General features: G+C 42.2%; 1 protein-coding gene across 1 annotated transcript in view; it reads left to right on the top strand.

The window, feature by feature from the left end:
- fhod3b (formin homology 2 domain containing 3b) overlaps positions 1-21,167 on the top strand; it is a 108,227-nt gene that overhangs the window by 49,512 nt on the left and 37,548 nt on the right. The window contains 2 exon segments of the mRNA XM_071205856.1: positions 15,466-15,533; positions 16,659-16,764. Of these exon segments, the coding sequence (XP_071061957.1) occupies positions 15,466-15,533; positions 16,659-16,764 (174 nt within the window).

Genomic DNA, 21,167 nt, shown 5'->3' with positions numbered 1-21,167 from the left:
CATCGAACGGAGTGTTATGAATGAGAACATATACTGTATCTCCAATAAGTCACTTTTTGTGGGTTACAAAAATGGCCTGTTTTTTGTGTTATAAAGGAACACATCATCTCTCAATTGACTGTATGTGAACTCAAAATCCCCAGATTTGGAGATATGTGGTTCTGACTGGACTTCTATTCCTTGTCAAACATGTTGTCAAGTGTCCATCTGTCTCTGACGGGAGGAAGTAATTACCTCAGGTCATTATGTGTTGGAGCAGCCCTGATGACAGGGGGCTGTGCTTATTAGACTGGATGTCAGGTTAACTAGATCGTGTCCTTACCTAAACCGATGACAGACAGATGCCAGAGGTCCTCTTCTTCCTCACTGAGGAGGAAACACATCTTACCCTGAATAAATGTTATAATCAAAAAAGGAATTGGAGGGAAGACTGCAATGGGTCCCCCCCCCCCCCCCCCTTATGCACAAACCAGGTGTTTCTGACACAAAGACTATCAGATGGGAAAGCTTTTTCCATATCCTCTCCATTACAGTGTGGCCAGTATGGAAATGAGATGGTGTACTGTCACAGATGGGTGTGCTTCCACATGGGTCTGCCTCCTACTCCTAGAGCAGACTCTGAAATAGATGTGGTCTCAGCACGCCTGTGTTTATTGGACAGAGTGTGCACTGGTGCTTTTCCCCACGCGTCAGGCTGTTAAGAATAGGAGGGGGCAGAGTAAGTCAGAGGCAGAGAGACAGCCAGGAGGAGTGAGAGAGGAAGAGGGGGATGAAGTGGATAAGGCTTGAGTCATTGAGGTAATTGTTGAGAGTATTTGTCCTTATCCAAACAAATTAAACTTTTAAATCTAAATTAACTACAGTACATGAAGTGAAACACTTTTGATTTTAAGGATTCCCAAAGTCTGTATTGAGAAATAGGCTTTTATAGATCAAATCTTAAAAAAGGCAATAATTAAAACGATTTATCTCTGAGCCTGCATCTATATGGCTATTTTTTTACTGCAGCAAGAAAACCTGTTTGGCTAACGAGCAACACATGGAGAACCGCCTCAACTCAACCTCCTTACAAACATATATACAGAAATATTAGAGGAGCATTCACCTGCAGTCACAGGAATAAAACGAAACTAGCTTCACCCCTTTTAGTAGAATCCCTCACTTTATGGTGACTTTGGTTAACTGTGTTACAGCTGTCATTGTCACCACCCCCTAGTAGACCCCCTCTGATAGTTTATATCTGTGTCAGGCTTTTTTCTGGTCTGCTGAATAAGTCCCTGCCTTTACACTGCTCTCCGCTCCACTACCTATATGTGTCACTATATGTCACTATATGTGTCAGTGGTGGCAAATGTGGGGAAACCCTGCTGAGGAGGTGAAAGGGAGGGGAGCAGTGTGCTACAAAAAAAAGCAGAGGGAATAAAAGGGGGGTATTTACAGGGGGGGGTTGTAGTGAGGGTCACCCCACCTGGTAGCTAAGGAATGACTCATTAGACAGACGGGCACTAATGAAAGATTTGTCTGTCCTCACATTGGCCTTGCTGTCATGTCTCTCTCCTCGTCTGGAATTCTGCAGATTCCACCCTCGCTTTCCTCCACTGTTTGACAGCGTCAGATAGCATCTTGACGGCTGGGTAGCGTACAGTTTATTGAGGAGACTTTAACAGGAGATAATTAGCCTGTGATGCCCTTTAAGTGCTCTGCAGAACATGTTGGACCCCTAAAGAATAATGAAAAGATGTATGTACCAAGATTGTTGGTATTGCAGGGAATTGGCAAGTCACAGAAACACATTTGCAATATATTTGGGAGTGCTGTACACAGGAAGGACTAGGGCTGCTCGATTATGGCAAAAATCATAATCTCGATTATTTGGGTCAATAATTGATACCACGATTATTTAAAACGATTATCCATTTACTTTGAAAACATCCATTTATTGGAGAAAAAAATATTTCAACAGTATATTTTTAACAGTTGATTACCCTGAACTTTAAGTATAATTCAACTGAAAAACCAAAAACAAAAAAAGTAATAATAATAATAAAAAAATAATCGTTTTGATTACGTTGTTTTCGTAATCGTTGCAAGCCATAATCGTAATTGCGATTAAAATACGATTAATTGAGCAGCCCTAGGAAGGACCTCACAGCACATCCACTACTAACTCTCTGCTTTTCAAGCTGCTCCCATCTGGTCATCAATTTAAGGTCCCATAGGCCAGCCGGAGCATAGGAAATATTTTATACCCTAAGAGGGATTGAACAAAGGAAGACTGCACCAGGGAACTCTTGTCATTTTAAGAAGAGCTCTCTTTTGTTTGTTTTTCATCTGATTGGCTGCTACCTGCCCTTTAAAACGATTGAATACATAGTTTGACTGCCTTGAGGGAAGCCACTGCCACATTTCCATGCAGGTAGAAAATAAAGTCAATCTATCTTTAAACTCTAGGTTTCTTGCTCCAAAGGAACTACTCCAAGCTGAAAGACAAGTGCCACTGCTTTCCAGAAGAATTATTGTAACTGACAAAAACATAAACTTTCCCTGAAGGTCTGGTGTAAACACATCAATAAATACAACGAGTCAATTTCCCCATTTCTATGAAGGGACAATGAATGCTGTTCAGCTTAGCCGGCCAGGTTTTGTGTTTATTAAAACTGAACTCTGGTATGCTTTGGTATCAAATGTCTCTGCCAGGATAAAGTGTCGCTGCCTAGAAACTCGATCTCCTCCTTGTTCCCGTGAGATTTTAGATGTTATGTTTTCCACACGACATGTAGAAGAAGACCAGGTATAGGAAATCAAATCAAAATGTATCAGTGTGGTTTATTTTCATATTTCTAAAAATGTCATTAACATAGATGCAATGACCGTTTGTTGATATATATTTGATTATTAACTTTGTAAAGAAATTATCTTATTGATTGCAAAACACACAGGGTAGGACACATTGGACTTTTTTCTTTTTTTGCAGTTCTGCACCATATGTGAACTCTTTTCTCATCACTAGATTAAGCCCAGATTTATTAGTGATTTTGATGATTTTGATCTTGTCCCATGCTGCCTTCTCTGCGTGTCTTCTTAGAGGCTTTCACGCCCCGTGGGTCCAACCAGGCTTCCTGTGAGGCCTGCTGCCAATGACAAGAGGCTTCTGTAGTCTGTGTGGCCCGACTAATCTAAACCATCATCTCCATATGTCTTCCATCACAACATCCAAAGCATTTGAATAAACTCCAGGCAACAGGAACAAATTAATTAATGTCCTTATTCCCCTGTGCACTTTGTAAACTGCCTGTGTGCATGTAGGCCAACACCCTCCCACATTGTATTTATAATTGCCTTTTTGGTTAAACTCAAAACCCTTTCTTACCTGCATTCCCACTTAATGATTTCCACCTGAGTGCTATAATCTGCTTTTATTGACCATTCGTAAGACCCATAAGAAAGGAATAAAGAAAATCACCAGTCCACAAACTAGCATGTTACAAGCCAATGCACATGTTGGGAGGTCTTTCACGTTAATTACTTGTGTTTTCTCTTCATAAATGTAAGAAGAGGAAGTTTGCTTTATAGAGAGAGAAAGGAGGAAAGGAAAAACATTTGAAGGAAGCACGGTCGATGTTGTTGTGCCGCTGTGTTTCGTGACTGTGGAGGGCCATTACACATTCTGTAAACTCAAGGGTTTCTCATGAAAATACCAGGGGACAAAAATCAAAGATGGGTCCCTTTCTCTTTACAAAGTCATGTGGTGGTTCTGGTAAACACGAGACTGTGGTTTCCCAGATGGCAACAGTTTGCCCAAACTTAGTCTTACCGCCGTCACCTCTCACAGTCTGTGGCCTTTACTGACCAGTGGAAGAGGCTTTGTGAGATGGAGCTAAATTCATACATGAGGCGCGTTCACACCAAGTACTTTTCCCACAAAGGTTCCTGAGAACTACGATTTAGTTGCGTTCACACCAAAAAGTCCCAGGAACTAAATTAGTTCTAGAGAACCTTTTTTACACCCTTTTCAGTCCCTACGAGAGAGCAGGGACTTTCGTGGGAGAAAAAGGTTGGGAGTCCCAGCAGCTTCTACTGAAGCCAGTCCCTAACTCCGGGGACTTCCGGCCGGGGATTTGGGGCGGCAGGCCTGCCAGTAAACCCAAAGCAGAAGAAGAAGAAGTGACGTCAGCGGCTTCATTTGCCTAATCCACCCCCAGGAACTAATTTCCGGTGTGAACGCGATCTGTACTTAGTTCATGAGAACTAAAGAGTTCTCAGGAACCTTTGTGGGAAAAGTACTTGGTGTGAACGCGCAGGGCGCTGGCCTGGAGCTCTCTCTTAGGGTCCAGCTCCAGACCAACATTTGCAGCACACACAGTTTTATACCTTGAATACAACAAGAAGAGAGTTAATTATCAGCTCTTCCAATGTTACTCTGAGCTGAGCTTTAACCATGCTCGTGGGAGTGACAGGTTGAGAATACAAGGGGGATATTGGTGGTATCATGACCAAAATAAAGCCTTTGCACATAGCAGGTCAAATGTTGGTATGCAGTACCAGGAGTGATTGATCTCCCCTATCTTCCAAGGAAACTCTCAAACTCTCAATGGCTTTTGTTTTTTATTTATCTTGGCTTTCCAGTTCTAAGTATAGGGGTTGGCTAAGTGGGTGATGAGGGTTTTTGCTATCCTCCCACCTCTGTAGCAAAAGTTCCATTGCCTCAAACCATGCTGTATTCTTCTCAACATCTCTGCATCCCACATGACAGCTGTTGATTTGATTGTGCATTGTAAGACAGTTTTATAGACAATCAGCAATACGACGCTAGGGATCCTTCCCTTTAGCTCTTCCTGTCTAATGGCTCCACTACTGAAAGCAAACACAGTTTAATTTACAGCGGTGTGTGCAGGGTTGCCTTGCCCAGTGGGGTCTTTGTGTGTTTCCTGGCTTTGCTTTGGATGCGGTTTATGTGTTCCGCCTGCAGTGCGAAGCATGAGCAGTGGTAGTCATCCTTCTGATTTTATTGCCCTTTCTGGAAAAGAAAGGCTTGTGAACAGATGAGTAGCATGTTATATGTGTTAGCAGATGGAAAATGAAAGTAGTTCATTGCTTTATTGGCAAACAAATGGTTGGGACGGGTCTTTGGTGAGAAAATTGACCCATGACACACAAGAAATGGCATTACTGGAATGCGCTGGTACTGACACAGAGGATCAGAAGGTGTCTCAAGCAGCACAAGTCAGATTTGCCTCTGAAAGTTGTCTTCTCAGCAGTGACACAACCATCCAGTCCTGGCCCAGGCCCCAAAGCAGGTTTTACCTTCGCTCCTCTACTCAGAGTCGTTGAGCACATTCCTCATGATTATAGAAATTCCGCTTCTACCTTTATGATTGTTATAATTATGAGACCATTACATCCCTGTAGCTATCCCAGCTGAGAAAACATGATGGTGTATTGCAATTTAAGAGAAGAAAACCGCTGGTACATCCATATAAGAAATAAAAAATCACACTCTCACTGTGTTAAAACATTTCATTGTCAAGGTCAGTAGAAGCCAGAGGGGAATGTAAAGATGAGAGGAAAAAAACAGGCTGTATGTCCTCAGTTACACTCTTGTGTTGTGGTATGAAGAACAATTGGCAACATGTTTAGGTGTCTGTTTAGTGTAAAGGGTGTATTATATCAATCTTAAGGTCAGGCTTTTGAGAGCTACTGTACAAGTGCCCAGAATGTGTGTGCAAAACTTATATCTAACCCTGAATCAATAACACATCCATGATAAAAGAAGTGAGCTATTGAGTTTGAAGTTTCAGGGTTCCACAGGAGAGGTCCACAAACGTTTCCTCTAAATAAATGTGGTCTTCGGCTCTTTTCCTGAGGATGGAAATGCAGAGCGCCCATACTTTTGGGTGCATATCTCTGCCAAATGGTATGGAACTAATCTCCACTGAGCTATTTCTCATTAGCGACGGGCCTCTGGGAGGTGCATCAGTGTGGACTGCGGACAGAGACAGGGAAGATATCGTCTGTTCTTGCAGATGGGCTTCATTTAGTGTTGGGCAGGAATAACTTTCTGACAGTTTTATTGAGGGGAATGTCAGTGGAACTCTGCATGGAATAATTTCTCCACCATGCGGTTGTTGATTGATTGACACATACGCACACTCTCACACACAAAACATGCTCCTGGGATCTATTCAAACCCAGTGGCAGCCCAGATGCTGATGCATCACTGCTGTAGTGCCGTGCTGGGATCTGGGCATCACTGGTTGCTCAGCAGTGCTCTGTGTAATCTATCCGTTGACTGATTAACATTCAATGTCCGTGAGGAAGTGCCGTTAGCACTTTGAGAAGAAAAGGAGCACGCTGATTCAAGCTTTTGGTTTGAAGTAGGACCACAAATCATGTTTGCTTTGTATGGTGAAGGCGTGATGAGTAACCCAGGGTATCTTCCTCTGACTTTCCGCTCCAGAGATCACAGAGCCTGTCTCTTCAGAGATCCCTAATCTAAACACTGAGCCATTTTCCCAAAGTGCAGGGAAATGGATGTGGCCCTACCTTGACCTGCACTGGAGGGTGAAGTTGTTGAAAAGCTTGCACTGCTTTTTACATGATGAAGAATGAAAATCACTTGTGAGGTCTAGATATATACATTCAGTTTAAAATACATACAGTATATATTTATTCGGCATAAGAGCTCTGGAAGCATACGTTTTACAGTCTTTTTTTCTTTATTTCATCAATAGAGTGCTTTACTACAATGGTGATGATTAAGAAATAGTATCCGACATTTAAAATAGGGGTGAAAAAAATAAAAGACATGCAACTACACATTTTTGTGTCAGTTTTAAGAGGAGATTAAATAATATATAACGACTTGGTCACCCTGACATGCTTACACTGGGAGTTCCACAGCCGGGGGGCGCGAGCTGAAAAGTCACAGTTCTTTCCTGTTATTTATAAAGACACAAATCACCAGCATCACACAGCTTCCCCTCGTAATACCTCTGGACCTCTAGAGATTTATTCCTTGTGGATGTTGCAGTGACTGGCTGGGACTCTTCCGTAGAAGACCAACACTCATCACCTCACCATGCATCTGAGCTATATACGGCACTGAGAGCAAAATTCATTTGAAGCTTGGACGCACTCTTACTAAATACCATTATAGTCATAAATTAAAAACAAGACATCTTTTGAAGATAAAGAACTCTGTTGGAATTGGACTCTGAGGTGTTTACTTGCACTTTGCAACCTCATAAAATGGGAGCATTTTAACCACATATGTCCTGGTCCTGGTCTCATGGTGCATGTTAGTTTTCTAATTGGGACTCCATAACACTCATGTGATGTTTTATATATGTTTTGAAGATGCTGTGTGTGTGTGTGTGTGTGTGTGTGTGTGTGTGTGTGTGTGTGTGTGTGTGTGTGTGTGTGTGTGTGTGGTGTGTGTGTGTGTGTGTGTGTGTGTGTGTGTGTGTGTGTGTGTGTGTGTGTGTGTGTGTGTGTGTGTGTGTGTGTGTGTGTGTGTGTGTGTGCGTGCGTGCGTGCGTGCGTGCGCGCGTGCGTGCGTGCGTCAGTGGCGAACCGTTTCTATCATAACTGGACCTTCTGTAGACACACACACACCCCCCGCAGCCGCCTCCTCCCCCGGCGTTATAATGTCCGTCTTTTCACTGAATTGTCGTCTTGAAAAGGGTACTCACAACAATTCCGCAACAACTTCATCTTCACCTGTTGCACTTGCCATGTCAACGTTAAAAGCAATAAAACGGCAAATGAATTGCTTCATCACATTCATCTAGATCAGGGGTCGGCAACAGGCGGACCGCGGTCCGGATCCGGACCCAGACGCCGACCTATACGGACCCGGAGCTATAATCAATACATTAATAGTGGATTTTTCGGCGCCTCCCGCGTTTTTAAAGCTGATTTGGGTGACTTGTGTAATTCGTGGAGAACCGAAGAGTTTTCGTTTTGGGGGTGGGTTGGAGGGAGTCAGTCCGACAGACGGACAACTTCTCACTTAAAAAAAGAAGAAGAAATCGAGACCGCTAAAATAATTAAACAAGCGAGTACCTGTTTTTCCTGGCCAAGGACAGGTTCATGAACACAACACGAGCGTAATGTGTCTTCACGTGGTATATGTCTGAAAGGAGTGTGAGCACCGGAACGCCGCTCCAGCCCTTAAAATATTGCAATACCCATAAGGAGCCGTACACATGCCGCAGTGTTCGCGTGGCTGTGTCTTTAGTTGTAAGCACAGTGGCGATCTGTTGTTATTAACATCTGGTTAGCTAGCTATGCTAACGAATTTAAAGCGCTTTTCTACAACCAGGTGGAAGAGAGCTCTCTATTGCGGCTTTCACACCAGCGCTTTTCAGTTTCTAGCTCCGAGCGGGAGCTTTTCTGGTTCAGCTCCGGTTTCCCTTTTCAGCTCCCGCTCTGTGCACACCGCCCACTGGCGCCCCAGAGCTGCCCTTGCTGCGTCATGACGTCACCGTTTACATCGCTGATTTGCTCCCCAACGGCACCCATTACGGCGCTCACAACAACAACAACAACTGCGTCGTGTCGATGATCGTGTTGCTTTTAATCACACGAAGCCAGAATAAATTGAATAACGACTTCTCCAACCTTATACTTTTCTCCAGAGTGCCGTGGTTCATTGTTTATTAATGTGTTTCTGCAGCATTTACCGACCGCTGCAGTGCTGGCTGCTCTTCCACGGAGTGTATTCTCCCGTTAGCTCCCGGTTAGCTCACACTGCAGCGGCCGCTCTAAAGTATTCACTGTCCGACTCACACAAGCAGCTGATGCATATCCCCAGTTCCCTTAGCCTAAGTGAATGTGTGTCAGTCTGAATTGACACTGTTTGGTATCACAACGCTGTTATGAAAGTTTCTCTGGTATAAAACGGGTGATGTTAGCATAGCAACCGAAGCTAAACTGACTACTTGCATCCGATAGCTGCAATAATACAAAACAACACGTCTGCCTCTCTCCACAATGATCGATAACAGAACAGAATCACACGAAGCCTGGTTAGTGTTGTCTGACTTTATAAAGTGTGTTTATAGGCACTACTGCTTGTAGGCAGGCATAACAGTCGACCCATGGGAGGTGGGTTTAGTTTCCTGCACGCCTCGACGTAAGAGAGACGTAAGCGACGTCACCTCTTAGCTCCAAAGCTCTTGCCTCTGGACCGACAATTTTTTGGAGCTGGAAATGAAGCGGATTCCGGAGCTAAGAGCCGGCGCAGCTCCGGTGTGAACTGGAAAACCCGGCGCTTTTCAGGCTCTAGCTCCGAGCCGGAGCTAGAGCCTGAAACAGTGAGGTTAAGGCACACCTTGATATGATCATTATAGTTATTAATGAGACTAAATTAAAAACAGGTATAAAATACTATATGACAGTAACAAAAAAGTTGTTAAAAATAACAAGAATAGAGTTTAAAAGGGGAGTGATTTGTAAAATATCCAAAAAGGAACATATGCTACAGTTCTGTTTCATATGGGTGTTGAGAGATGTATCCATAGATCTCTTAATGTTGCTCTCAAAGTGCACCACATTGATGCATTTAACTTCAATATTTAAACATTACACATATCCACAGTATTTAAGTAATGTTAATTGACAATAAATATTGTTGTTTTTGAATTGTACTTTCTTTCTTTGATTGGCAGTCAGTTGTTGATTACATGCAGACGTTGATAAAGCTACAGGTCACTTAAATATATATCACACTAATTCATGAAGCAACTTAGACATTTTGATGTTCCGGACCTTTGCATGGGGACATTTTCTCTAACTGGACCTCGTTGAATTTTAGTTGAAGACCCCTGATCTAGATAGATCCTCTACTTCTAGAGTACCCTGGAACCGAGGGCAGGGTCGGCGTCATGGGGGGGTCATTCGCGGGCCATGCCCCTCCAAATGAGTCACTGTGCCCCCCCAACGCAGGGTGGGCAAGCCTTGCCACTTTGCCCTTTTTTTTTTTAATCATATAAGTGAAAACGTTTTCACTAAAGGTTTTTTGTGTGAAATACATCAGAAATAAAGAATACAAATATAAAACACAGCCTGAGGTGTGCTCACTGCTGCTCTCTGATTGGTGTGTTGCTTGACCAATGACCCCCGACTTTTGTTTTGTTATCATTACGTGGCTGTGTGTTTAGATGAAAGCCCCGTGGCGATCTGTTCATCTGTTACACTGATCATACAGTAAAGCCATTGAAAATAATATGATATACAGTACAGTACAAGTAGCCTACTTCTGGGTCTGTGTTTCATTCAAGCTCGGCTCTGTGTGTGTGTGGCATGATCGTATTTTGTGAGTGCGCGAGCGGTAACGTGGTAACATCTGGTTAGCTAGCTATGCTAACGGATATAAAGAGCTGTTTCTACACCAAGGTGGAGGAGAGTCCTCTCCAACACACTCTCACTCCCTAAGCGTCCAATAGCGACGTTTGGTCAGTGTCCGTGGCGTCCAATTGTGACGCTCCTAGGCTCCTTCAGCGTCATAAAGAGACGCAAATAGCTTTAAACTGATTGCAATGTATTCCCATCTGCGTCGGGATTTGACGCTCATGGAAGCACGGCATTCGTTTATGTCGGCTGCCCTTAAAGGTAATGTGAGCGTCCATTCCCAGGAGTAAAGGATGGCAGAAGACACTACACTACCCAGAATCCCCAGCTATCGTTTGGACTACACCATGTGCTCTTGACAAACCCCGTGATAGTCCTCAAGCTCTGTGATTGGAGAGTGTGCTCCGAGGGTTAAGCCGATTCTCGAACAGCACTTGAAATGGGATGGAACCACGGCAGACTGTCCAAAGCTGGATTTGAACGGGTCCACCGCGTCCCCCCTCCCCCACCCCGTCCCCAGAACTACACATGCTGGCTATTCTGTTTCGCAACATGTTCTCTATGGCACGTCTCTACTGGGAGTTGTAGTTTTAAAAGACGTTTTCGTATTTCCCATAATAAGAAGTTGCCAGTATTAAACTGTGTACATCCCTGGAGGTTTAGGGGAAAGGAAACACTCACATTTAAAACATATAATTAATAAATGGGTGAAAATTGCTTGTGCCCATTATGGGCAGTATTACTATATATACCCACATGCCAGCTAAGGTCAGAAGAGCTTTATTTAACAGCTGGTCTTATGTGTGTGACCCCTGTGATAACATTACATTACATTAATTGATAAGCCTGAAACATGCACTTGTCAAGGTTCAGAGGCACATTTTGCAAATATGGCAGTAGCCATCGATCAGCTTAAGATAAGATATACTTTATTGATCCCAAGTTGGAACATTTGCGTTACATCAGCATGTGTAACAGTTAAATATGCAGTTGTGTTTATTTGAAAATCATTTAGTATAATCACATAAATTCTGTGTTTTATATTCAACAACTCTGTGTTCTTTATTTATTGATTGTTCAATACCTGGCAAGGCCGGAGATGAAATATCTACATACATCTATAAGAGTATAATACATTATGTATAATATCAGTTAAAATAAGTGCTTCAACATAGTTAACATTGCTGGAGGTATGCACAAATATTGATAGATGTCTTGTAATGCACTATTGAGGAACCTGCAACCCAAGTTTTTCATTCAGTGCAGAACTACACCACAGTTGTGTAGGCCTATATGATATGTCAATAAACCTTAGAACATCTTGAAATCTTGAAAGGGATGTGCAAAATAGTCATTACATACAGTCTTTAATTAACAATTAGTAGAGAATAACGAGTAATGAATATACTTTATAGGGATCGTATTAATATCTAATAATAAAAATATTGAAATTCAATAACATGCCACCATAACCACCAGGTGTCCCTTGATATCAGCTGTGCACCTTTATGGTGTAAATACAGCCTATCTACCAATTGGATCAAATATAAAAGTGAGCCGAATTAGTGTTGATACTGCAAGGAGACGCATTGTGTGAAAAGAAATGTAAGATGTTGTTTAATGGCTGATATATTTATGATCCACGTCACGTTTTCAGTTCCTCATGTTTGTCTTCTCATCAGGGCTCTATAAATACAGAACTACGGCAGATATGTAATATGTAATGCAGCCGAACCGTGTATTACAATGCCGTTATGTGATGACTTTCAAAGAGAAAAGCAAGCACACTCGGAATAAGGTATTATTATTATTTCGGTCTGTTTCCGGTATTTGTTAATGACGGTGTGCTCTGAGATGTGAGACTGGAATTGCACAGGGGGAAAATAACGTAGGCTATCTTTAGATGCGGATTTTGTTAAACTAATATGTTTAGGCTGTGGACCAACACTATACATTGACGGGGAAGGGGGTAGCAATAAAGATAACACCATTAAACAGTTACACAACATAACAGAAATAATATCGATAGCAGCGTCCCTAGCAACCACCTTGGTAACAATGAAAACGTCGCGATTTCCTGAAGTAATCTTCGTAATAACTAGCAAACTAAAGATCATGTACATCCACTGCACACATAATCTGAAATAACAACTCATATTTCTCGCATCAAATGACATCAAAACGCATTTTAATGGCCAAACTAACTTTAAAATAGGCATTTTACACCTAGAATAAAACGAAGTTCGGCCATGTTTTCTTTTTCTGCAGGGAGACATTTGAAGATCACGTGACATAGACGCCAGCCATCGGAATGAATGGTGAAAAAAACGGGGTTTGTCAAACAGAGCACATGGTGTAGGCCAAACGATAGCTGGGGATTCTGGGTAGTGTAGTGTCTTCTGCCATCCTTTACTCAGAAAACATATTTGTTTCTCCGAATCGAAGGGGAAAAATACAAAAGCATTGTACACAATTTAAACCAATCAATGTTGTGTAATTAACAAGGATAATCTGGTGTTTTTTAGTCGATGAGTAGTGCAGATATCACTGTAAAATCAATCGACAGTAAGAGGAGTACTTACTTCCGGGTGTAAAATTCTCCGTTATCCAATGGGAATGGATGCTCACATTGCCTTTAAGGGCAGCCGGCATAAACGAATGCCGTGCTTCCATGAGCGTCAAATCCCGACGCAGATGGGAATACATTGCAATCAGTTGAAAGCTATTTGTGTCCCTTTATGACGCTGAAGGAGCCTAGGAGCGTCACAATTGGACGCCACGGACACTGACCGGACACTGACCAAACGTCGCTATTGGACGCTTAGGGAGTGAGAGTGTGTTGTCCTCTCCTGTCAGACTGAGAGGATCGTATAACCTCAGCTCAGTGAGGTAAGGACTCTCTCAGTGATCAGATAGTTAACTTTAGTGTAGGTTATCTCAGTGGGTCTCAAACGGTTTGGTCACCATTTATGTAAACAAGTATTTGCGAGGAACACATTTACATAATCATTAGCCTATAGTTATTAAAAAATAAGAGAATAAATGAAAAACGGGTATGAAATACTATAGGACAGTAACACAAGAATACAGTTTAAAAGGGGAGTGATTAGTAAAATATCCATAAAGAAAAAGTAAATCTGTGTACAGTTCTGTTTCATATGGATGCTGAGAGATGTAGGCTATCCATAGATCTCCTAATGTTGCTCTCAAAGTGCACCAGATTGATGCATTTAACTTCAATATTTTAACAATAATCTTCCCGGGGGAGCATGCCCCCAGACCCTCCTAGAGGAGGTTAGGTCCACCCCCACCTAAAACATGTTCACATGGATATGATATTAAATACATTTTCATACTTTTTATATGGTGGCCTATGTCCATATGTTTCTGTTTTGGTGGTCGTGCCACAACCGTGCATGTATGCATACAAGTCATAGGTGCGCTATACAATAGCACTACACCCTGCAATATGTGTGAAAGACAATAGACTTTACAGCATGTTTTTTTAAATTGAAGTTGCGTTGGTGTTTGTGTGTTGGTTGTTGACGGCAGTGTGTGCCCCCCCTTGCTAAATGATTTCCTCCCCATTCGATTTGTTCTAGAGCCGACCCTGACTGAGGGAACTTTGAAAGAACACGCCTTTTGGCTACAAATCAATATCTGATTGGTTGATCAAACTGTCAGTCCAAACGTACATTCAGTGCAACGGCCAATTCTATCAAGGATGTAGAATACCTTGGTTGAAGGATATTCTACCCAGAGACCCAGAACAAGATCTGATTGGTTGCTTTCTTTTCTAACACAACACCACTGAAATGCGTAGTGCATGGTCCGAGAAGGACAAACAAATCACTGTAATATTACAGATCAACAACACAGATACGATTCTCATTTATTCATTGTATATACATTTTATTACATTTTATTTATATAATTAAATCTATTTTGTGTTTGTTTTATCTGAGTGTTCCAGGGTATTCTCTGAATACCTTGAAGGCCCTGACGGTTCGCCACTGGTGTCTGTGTGTTTGTATGATGGGTACATATGCTGTGTCAGCCTATTTGCTTCTCTCATTGCGTGGGTATTTGAGTTCAACACACTCATGCAGCAACAGCGATAAATCCTGCCCATCCGGTCACGACTGCAAAATCTGCAGTGGTGCAACAACCAGACAAGATTGACATTGGGAAAGTGCTTCATGTAGCGAGAAAGAGAGAAAGAAAGTGCCTCGCTGTGTTGATGCCTGTTTGTGTACATGCCAGTCTCCTGTCCTCTGCTGACTAAGACATATCAGACAAGAAAGTATCTGTCAAAGCAGACAACAAGGTCATCTTGCATCCCAATACAAGAAATGGGTGAATGAAAATACATCTTGATAGAGAAGCCACGTGAGAGAGAGCTGCACTGGGTAGGGATGTACTGTGCTGTCCTTATGCTGCTGTAAATGCTGCAGTAAGTAGCAGGTTTTGCTGAGTCAGAGAGAGTTCACACAGCAGTGATGTGCTCAACGCTGCCACTTCCTGGCAGACTGTGCACACTGCACACAGGGTGAAGGATTGTCAAAGTAGTTGCAGGAGATGTCCGCCTCCATCACAAGCATCTGTCATCCATCATATCTACCCTTGAGTGCTCTTTGGTGTTTCCATAAACTGATTAATGGGTGCATTGTTTCTGAGTCATTGTGGTGGCTATTGGCTAAAGTTTCTGCCTTGACTTTGTATTATGGTAATCTGCAGATATGGCTTTGTCAGCAGGAAACATCCACTGTTCACTAACTCTCCACAGATGTTACTCCTACTGTTCTTTTGCTCTCACTTTTCCTCTTGCCGGACATTTTTCACATTTAGCTACTCAGGAAAATTGCTGCCAATAATGTGTGCATGACGCTGACACAAGGAAGTGATTTTGAAGGAAAGAATTGTAGATCATGGTGGATACATCATGTGTGATTCAAGTGGTACACTAAAGTCCTAGTAATGGGGAACATCACAATGATTCCGAGTCTCTTGTGCTTTTGTTTTATTGACTTTATGTATGAACCCATCATGGAAATATACCACATGTGTGACTGTAAGCTGATTTCCGCTCTCTTTTCCTTATCTCTTTCATAGAAAAACTCTACAACTCAACTGGACGGGAGCTACGGAGAGCACTATTTTCCCTCAAGCAGATTTTTCAGGTAATTGTTTTTGCTGCGTCCTTAAAAAATGACATTTTTTAAATCTCTAGTTCACTACATCCAGTGAATTTCACGTTTTTCATGATATCATAGGTATTCTCCAAAAACTCAGTATTTCTCAGCGTGGGAAGTATATTCTGCTTGGCTTAGTGGCTTTTAATGTTCCTATGGACATTCAGACTGTAACATGCAGGTCTTATACGGAGCGTGCACACATGCAACAGTGCACACTCACAATTGGACGTATCATTGTTTTTGAGGCAGAGTTGTGCTGAGAGTCTGCCTTCGTGGCAGCTGTGCAGTGTTCGGGTCTGGTCATACTTCACACACTGGATTGGGCTGGCCTGGCGGGCAGTGGGCCATAGAGGGGGAGGGTAAACCAACAGTAAGATGGAAAAGAGAGCTACAGAAGATGATGCAGTCCCAGAATAGATTAGAATATCTTACTTTCTTACACTCTGAGTGGCTTTGTGGAGTTTCCAGTGTGGAGAATACCAATTATTCTAGTTGAGGACTAAAATATCCACCGGGCCTGATATCAGTCTTACTTCCCCATGTTACAGACAGCGTTTTAAAAACACTGTCTTTGATTGAAGAGTGATTGACAGGTGTGAGAGATGCATATAGTGTTGTCATCTAGGACACATTGGGCTTAGCAATAGGACTTTGCACACAGTTTGCAGTAGCTACAACCGAATGTAAACAAACATATTATGATCTGTTAATTCAGCTTGACTTCCTGTTTTATCAACTAATTGTGTGTGTTTTTTTGTTTTAAAGCAATGCTTGAAGCAACATAATGTCTTCATGTTGTCTATATAAGATACATATCATTTGTTCAGTCGTATAGTCCTGTAATTGTTTCAGGGGTTGATTCATGTCTTTATCACTTTCATGTATTGGTAAAAAGTTGTGTAAACTCTTTACAACACCACCGAGTGTTCAAGCGTTTTAAAATCTACCTAACTCTGAAGACAGTTGTTTAGTTGGAGAAGGAGGCGGAACTAAATACATCCTATGTAATTGTTTAAAGGAAAGAACTATTAAAACAGTATAGTTTATTTCTCTGTGTATGATGTATGACGACTCTTCAATACTCACTTTTTCTCTTTGACCTCTCTCCAGGATGACAAGGACCTGGTGCACGAGTTTGTGGTGGCAGAAGGACTGACGTGTTTGATAAAAGTTGGCGCTGAAGCCGACCAGAACTACCAGAATTACATCCTCAGGGGTACGTCCGCTGCAGAACAGCACAGCTTTAAACCAATAAACTCAAAGAACTGTTTCCTTTCTCACACTTCAATTTACAACACATGCTAATGAAGGATGCTATCAATCAGACCTGTTACACTTCTCTTTCCATAAACCTATCCAGAAGCACATGTGTTTACACACACCATGTAAATTAATGATTGCGCTTGATGACCTTCTCACACTCACACACCTAAGGCGTATAAACAAACTCAAATGTGTGCCATAGATAATGTGGAAGTAAGGCCAAGTTTAGCAGCTGGTTAATTTATCTGTCCCATGTCGGTGAGGTCAGGGATCATGTGTGTTAAAGGTGGCAAGGGGCAGGGCAGCGTGTTCAGGGATATGAGGGGTCCAAGGGATTCATAGCACTCGCTGCAAGGTCACCACCATTTAACAGCCTGCTGTGAGAGGGCAGGTCACACATGCTTAAGTGGCCAATAAAGTTCTGGCAGGATATTGCAGGTCATAAAACAAATTTCCTCCTCCTTTTTCTTACTTTCTTTCTTTCATTTTCATTTTATTATGAGAAATGTGTTGAACTTATATTAGTCAACCTGAGCCAGAATGTCATGACGCTACAAAACGAAAATTATAGAAACAAATGCACACTTTTGGATCCAACTTATGTCAGAATCAGAATCAGAATACCTTTACTCGTCCCACAGAGGGGACATTTACATTTTGTTACAGCAGAAAAGAGCCAAAGACAGTTTAATGTGAACTAAGAAGCATGCATACAAAAATATTAACCATAACATTTGACACAATTGACAAAATACACATCCTGTAACAGTTCTGAAGATATAGCAGCCAGGTATATATTTCAAAGTTATTAACTGCATATATATATATTGCACATAGTTGGTATTCAACAACAAGTGGTGTTATAGTCTGTGTTGTTATGTGTCAAAAGGTTCTATTTAACACTACAATTGCACAGCCCATACCTCTTTTTTGTTATTCCTTTATTAAACCTACTCAAAGGAGACACAATGTACTTGACTCTTATAATCTGGGGGCATATTTCAGATGACACCCCCCTCATGTTTATTCAATTAGATGTTGAGTATTGTTTTCCAACCTGTTCTTTGTTGAGCTGTTATTGTAAAAATATCAAAGAGCTAAGGGCGGATTTCTGTGACAAAGTACCGACGTTGCCCCGGGGGCAAGTTATGAACATGAACATGACCCCCGCCAGGACTCACCCTCTGATGTGTAATGTTTCATCTGAACTTGGCCTGGTCCCTGACAGAGATAAATCACATGGGGTAAATGGCCAAAACATGGCAGAGGACGACAACGACAGGCTTTTTAAACTTCAGAGTTGACCACATGTAGGAGTCATTGTCATGTGAATGATGAGCCCACTTCTCATATCCTATTTCTCCCTCTTATTGTGCTTTCCTTTATTTCCCTTTTACCTCACAGAGAATCCAGATAAAACATCTGTGTTTCTGTGGGACTCTCTTTATTCTTTAATGTGCTAATTTATCGCCCCATCTCTTTAGTTTCCCCTCATGTATCTCTATCACCATGAGGAACTAAACCAAACTACCACTCTCCCAAAAGCCCTTTTAACCTGTTTCAACTCCTGACCTAATTCCTGCTGACCAGCTGAGGAAATGTGGAGAGTAGCAGATTGCGCTCCCTTGTGAGCCATGTGTTGGAGAACACAACTCAAGCATGTGCAGGAACGCAGACGCACAGGTCAGAAATGTATGTAGGTCTGGCTGCTTTACTGTTGATCACTTCCAAGAGGAGCTATGTCATAAGGACCCCAGGAGACGAGTACATTAGATGCCTGAAATCTTAACACATGTATGGAGAGGCAAACCAACAACCGTGATTGCTCTGGTATCGAGCATCGATCATCTCTAATGTGGGTTTTTTACTGTAACGTCTTTCAAGTTGAGGCCAGTAAAAAGGGAAAAAAGGAAGAAGAAGAAGAAGTAGGAATGCTGCCTTGAACCCATCTGTCTGGTGTGAATTAAAAACCTCCCGACTAAACAATCTTCCTCTCTTCCATGAATAGAAATCAATCTTATGGTTCTTTTGTAGATGAAAAAGAGCCAGTCACATGTGCGCACCAGTCTGCATGCATTTTTACAAGAACAGGTTCCCAGCATTAGCTCTCTGGAACATTGCCGTCATTGTGAATGCTAGTTCCTGCAGCTCTCCCAGCAATCTACACCATCTCATTTTTTTCTTTTTCCTCACTTTTTCATTCCGTCCTCTCAAAGCCCTGGAGGTGTCTGTGGCCCGTTAGTGCTTCCTCAGTCATGTGGGTATTTTCTGGGCCTGGCCCCCTCTCTGGGCCCCTCACACCTGGCTCGGAGGGCTTCCAGACCTGGAATCAGCTCCTTGGAGGCGTGCATTTTTTGGCCCAGGGGAAAGCTTGTATGCCTTTATCACCCCATCAGTGAGAAAGGGTGTGAGGTCACTTTTTTTCAGGGGTGCCTATGCCATCTGGTCCTCCTGTAAGCCTTACACTCTGGTGAAAGGCAAACACACAGGGGCCAAAAAGGTAATAGAGGGCTCATTAGGGATATTCATTTTTCAAATCTGAAGTAAGAAATTGCATGTTGTTCCTTTCAGAAATAAGATTTAACATCTATGTTCATGTACCATCTTTTTAAAACAGTTGGTGACATCATAAATCTGTAGCTGATGAAGTGAAAAGCTGAGCAAAGGGTTCATACTGAATGTTTTTGTAGTTAAGAATGTTGTTTTTCAAAACGGCAGAGGTCTCGAGGGGTAAAGTGTTATTTCAAAATGTATTTATTACCATTTATTCAAACACTTTTTAGCTGCTCCGAAAGTCTTTGACCCTTAATCTCCAACTCAGGTTTTAAAAACGGATGCAACCTTTGTTTTGGGTCAACATTCATTATAGAAACTACAAAATAAATCAAAACAAAGGTTGTCACAGTAACACATCACTGTTGACAGCGCAGTAAGGGCTCCAACGGCCCTAAAATAAAAAGTAGATTGTGCCAAAAGGTCATAGATGTTTCTACATTAGGCTAAAACCTTTTTGCTGTGGGAAGAAGATCCCTATGGTACTTATTATCATGAGCAAAATCCAGAGAAGAGTGAACAAATAACAAGGGGTTTTTCCTAGATCAACGTTCCACTTGTAGTATTTTCAGAAACGGCACTAACTGTGTTTTAATTGGTAACTGTAAAATGGGAGCGGCAGAGAGAGGGCCGATTAAAGGCAAACCAATAACAGTCAACTTGAAGCAATTATTCCCTGCTTTGAAATGTTCCCCGTTGACATTTATCCCCATAATAAGCGATGTTTTTAACAACACTTTCTCTGTTTGCACTTCCTTAAGGCCATGCCTTTTCTGTCTGCACACTGTTGTTTACAAAACACCAGCCATCTCTAAGACTCATTAGAATCAAAATGGAAGTGAAGCTTCCATTTTTAAAGCAGTCTTCAATATATTTTGATACATTATATAAATAACCTTCTTATCCAGAAGGTCATATCTCATCAAATGTTGCATTATGTACCTAGGCTTACATGCTATAAGTTATAAATGTGAATTTATAGCTTCCAAAGAAATGGGAGTAATGCTGCGAAAGGTCCAAAAGTATTACTGTATCAAATAAATCATGCCCGTATTTCATATTGTCCTTCTATATCATACACTTTTCTCTCTTTCTATCTGTGTATCTCGCTCTCTCTCTCTCCCTCTCTCCTGCTACCATGTTGAGATCCTCTGCTTTTAATGACACGGCAGTTATGATGCCGTAAGTTAAAGCACCTTGACTTCCTGGTTTCCAGAGGGAGCTGCTCAGAGGGCGTCGGTGGGGAAGGGAGATGTGCTCTAGTCAAGTGTTTCATTGCCTCTTAAACTGTCTGGGACCTGGAACACTGCTCCCAAACCAGCGCTCAGCACAGCTTTTAGTGTCACACACAGCGGTAACTTTAGTGGGCAGCAGGCTTTTTCACAAGAGCTCCTGAAACACAAGACCCCTTTTGTTTAAAGTGTTGTTGGTCTCTACAGTGTGTGTGTGTGTGTGTGTGTGTGCGTGCGTGTGTGTGTGTGTGTGTGTGTGTGTGTGTGTGTGTGTGTGTGTGTGTGTGTGTGTGTGTGTGTGTGTGTGTGTGTGTGTGTGTGTGTGTGTGTGTGTGTGTGTGTGTGTGTGTGTGTGTGTGTGTGTGTGTGTGTGTGTGTGTGTGTGTGTGTGTGTGTGTGTGTGTGTGTGTGTGTGTGTGTGTGTGTGTGTGTGTGTGTGTGTGTGTGTGTGTGGCATTACATGGCAGATCAGCAAGGCAGAACAGTGAGCCATGCGTCAATGCTGCAGTGTGCGGGTCAAACGTGTGTCACTAAACACAATAGCGGCTAATTGTTCTTATTCTCTTTGTTA

The sequence above is a fragment of the Pseudochaenichthys georgianus genome, chromosome 16, assembly GCF_902827115.2.
Source record: "Pseudochaenichthys georgianus chromosome 16, fPseGeo1.2, whole genome shotgun sequence".
Lineage (NCBI taxonomy): Eukaryota > Metazoa > Chordata > Actinopteri > Perciformes > Channichthyidae > Pseudochaenichthys > Pseudochaenichthys georgianus.
This window is presented reverse-complemented; position numbering and strand designations above follow the sequence as displayed.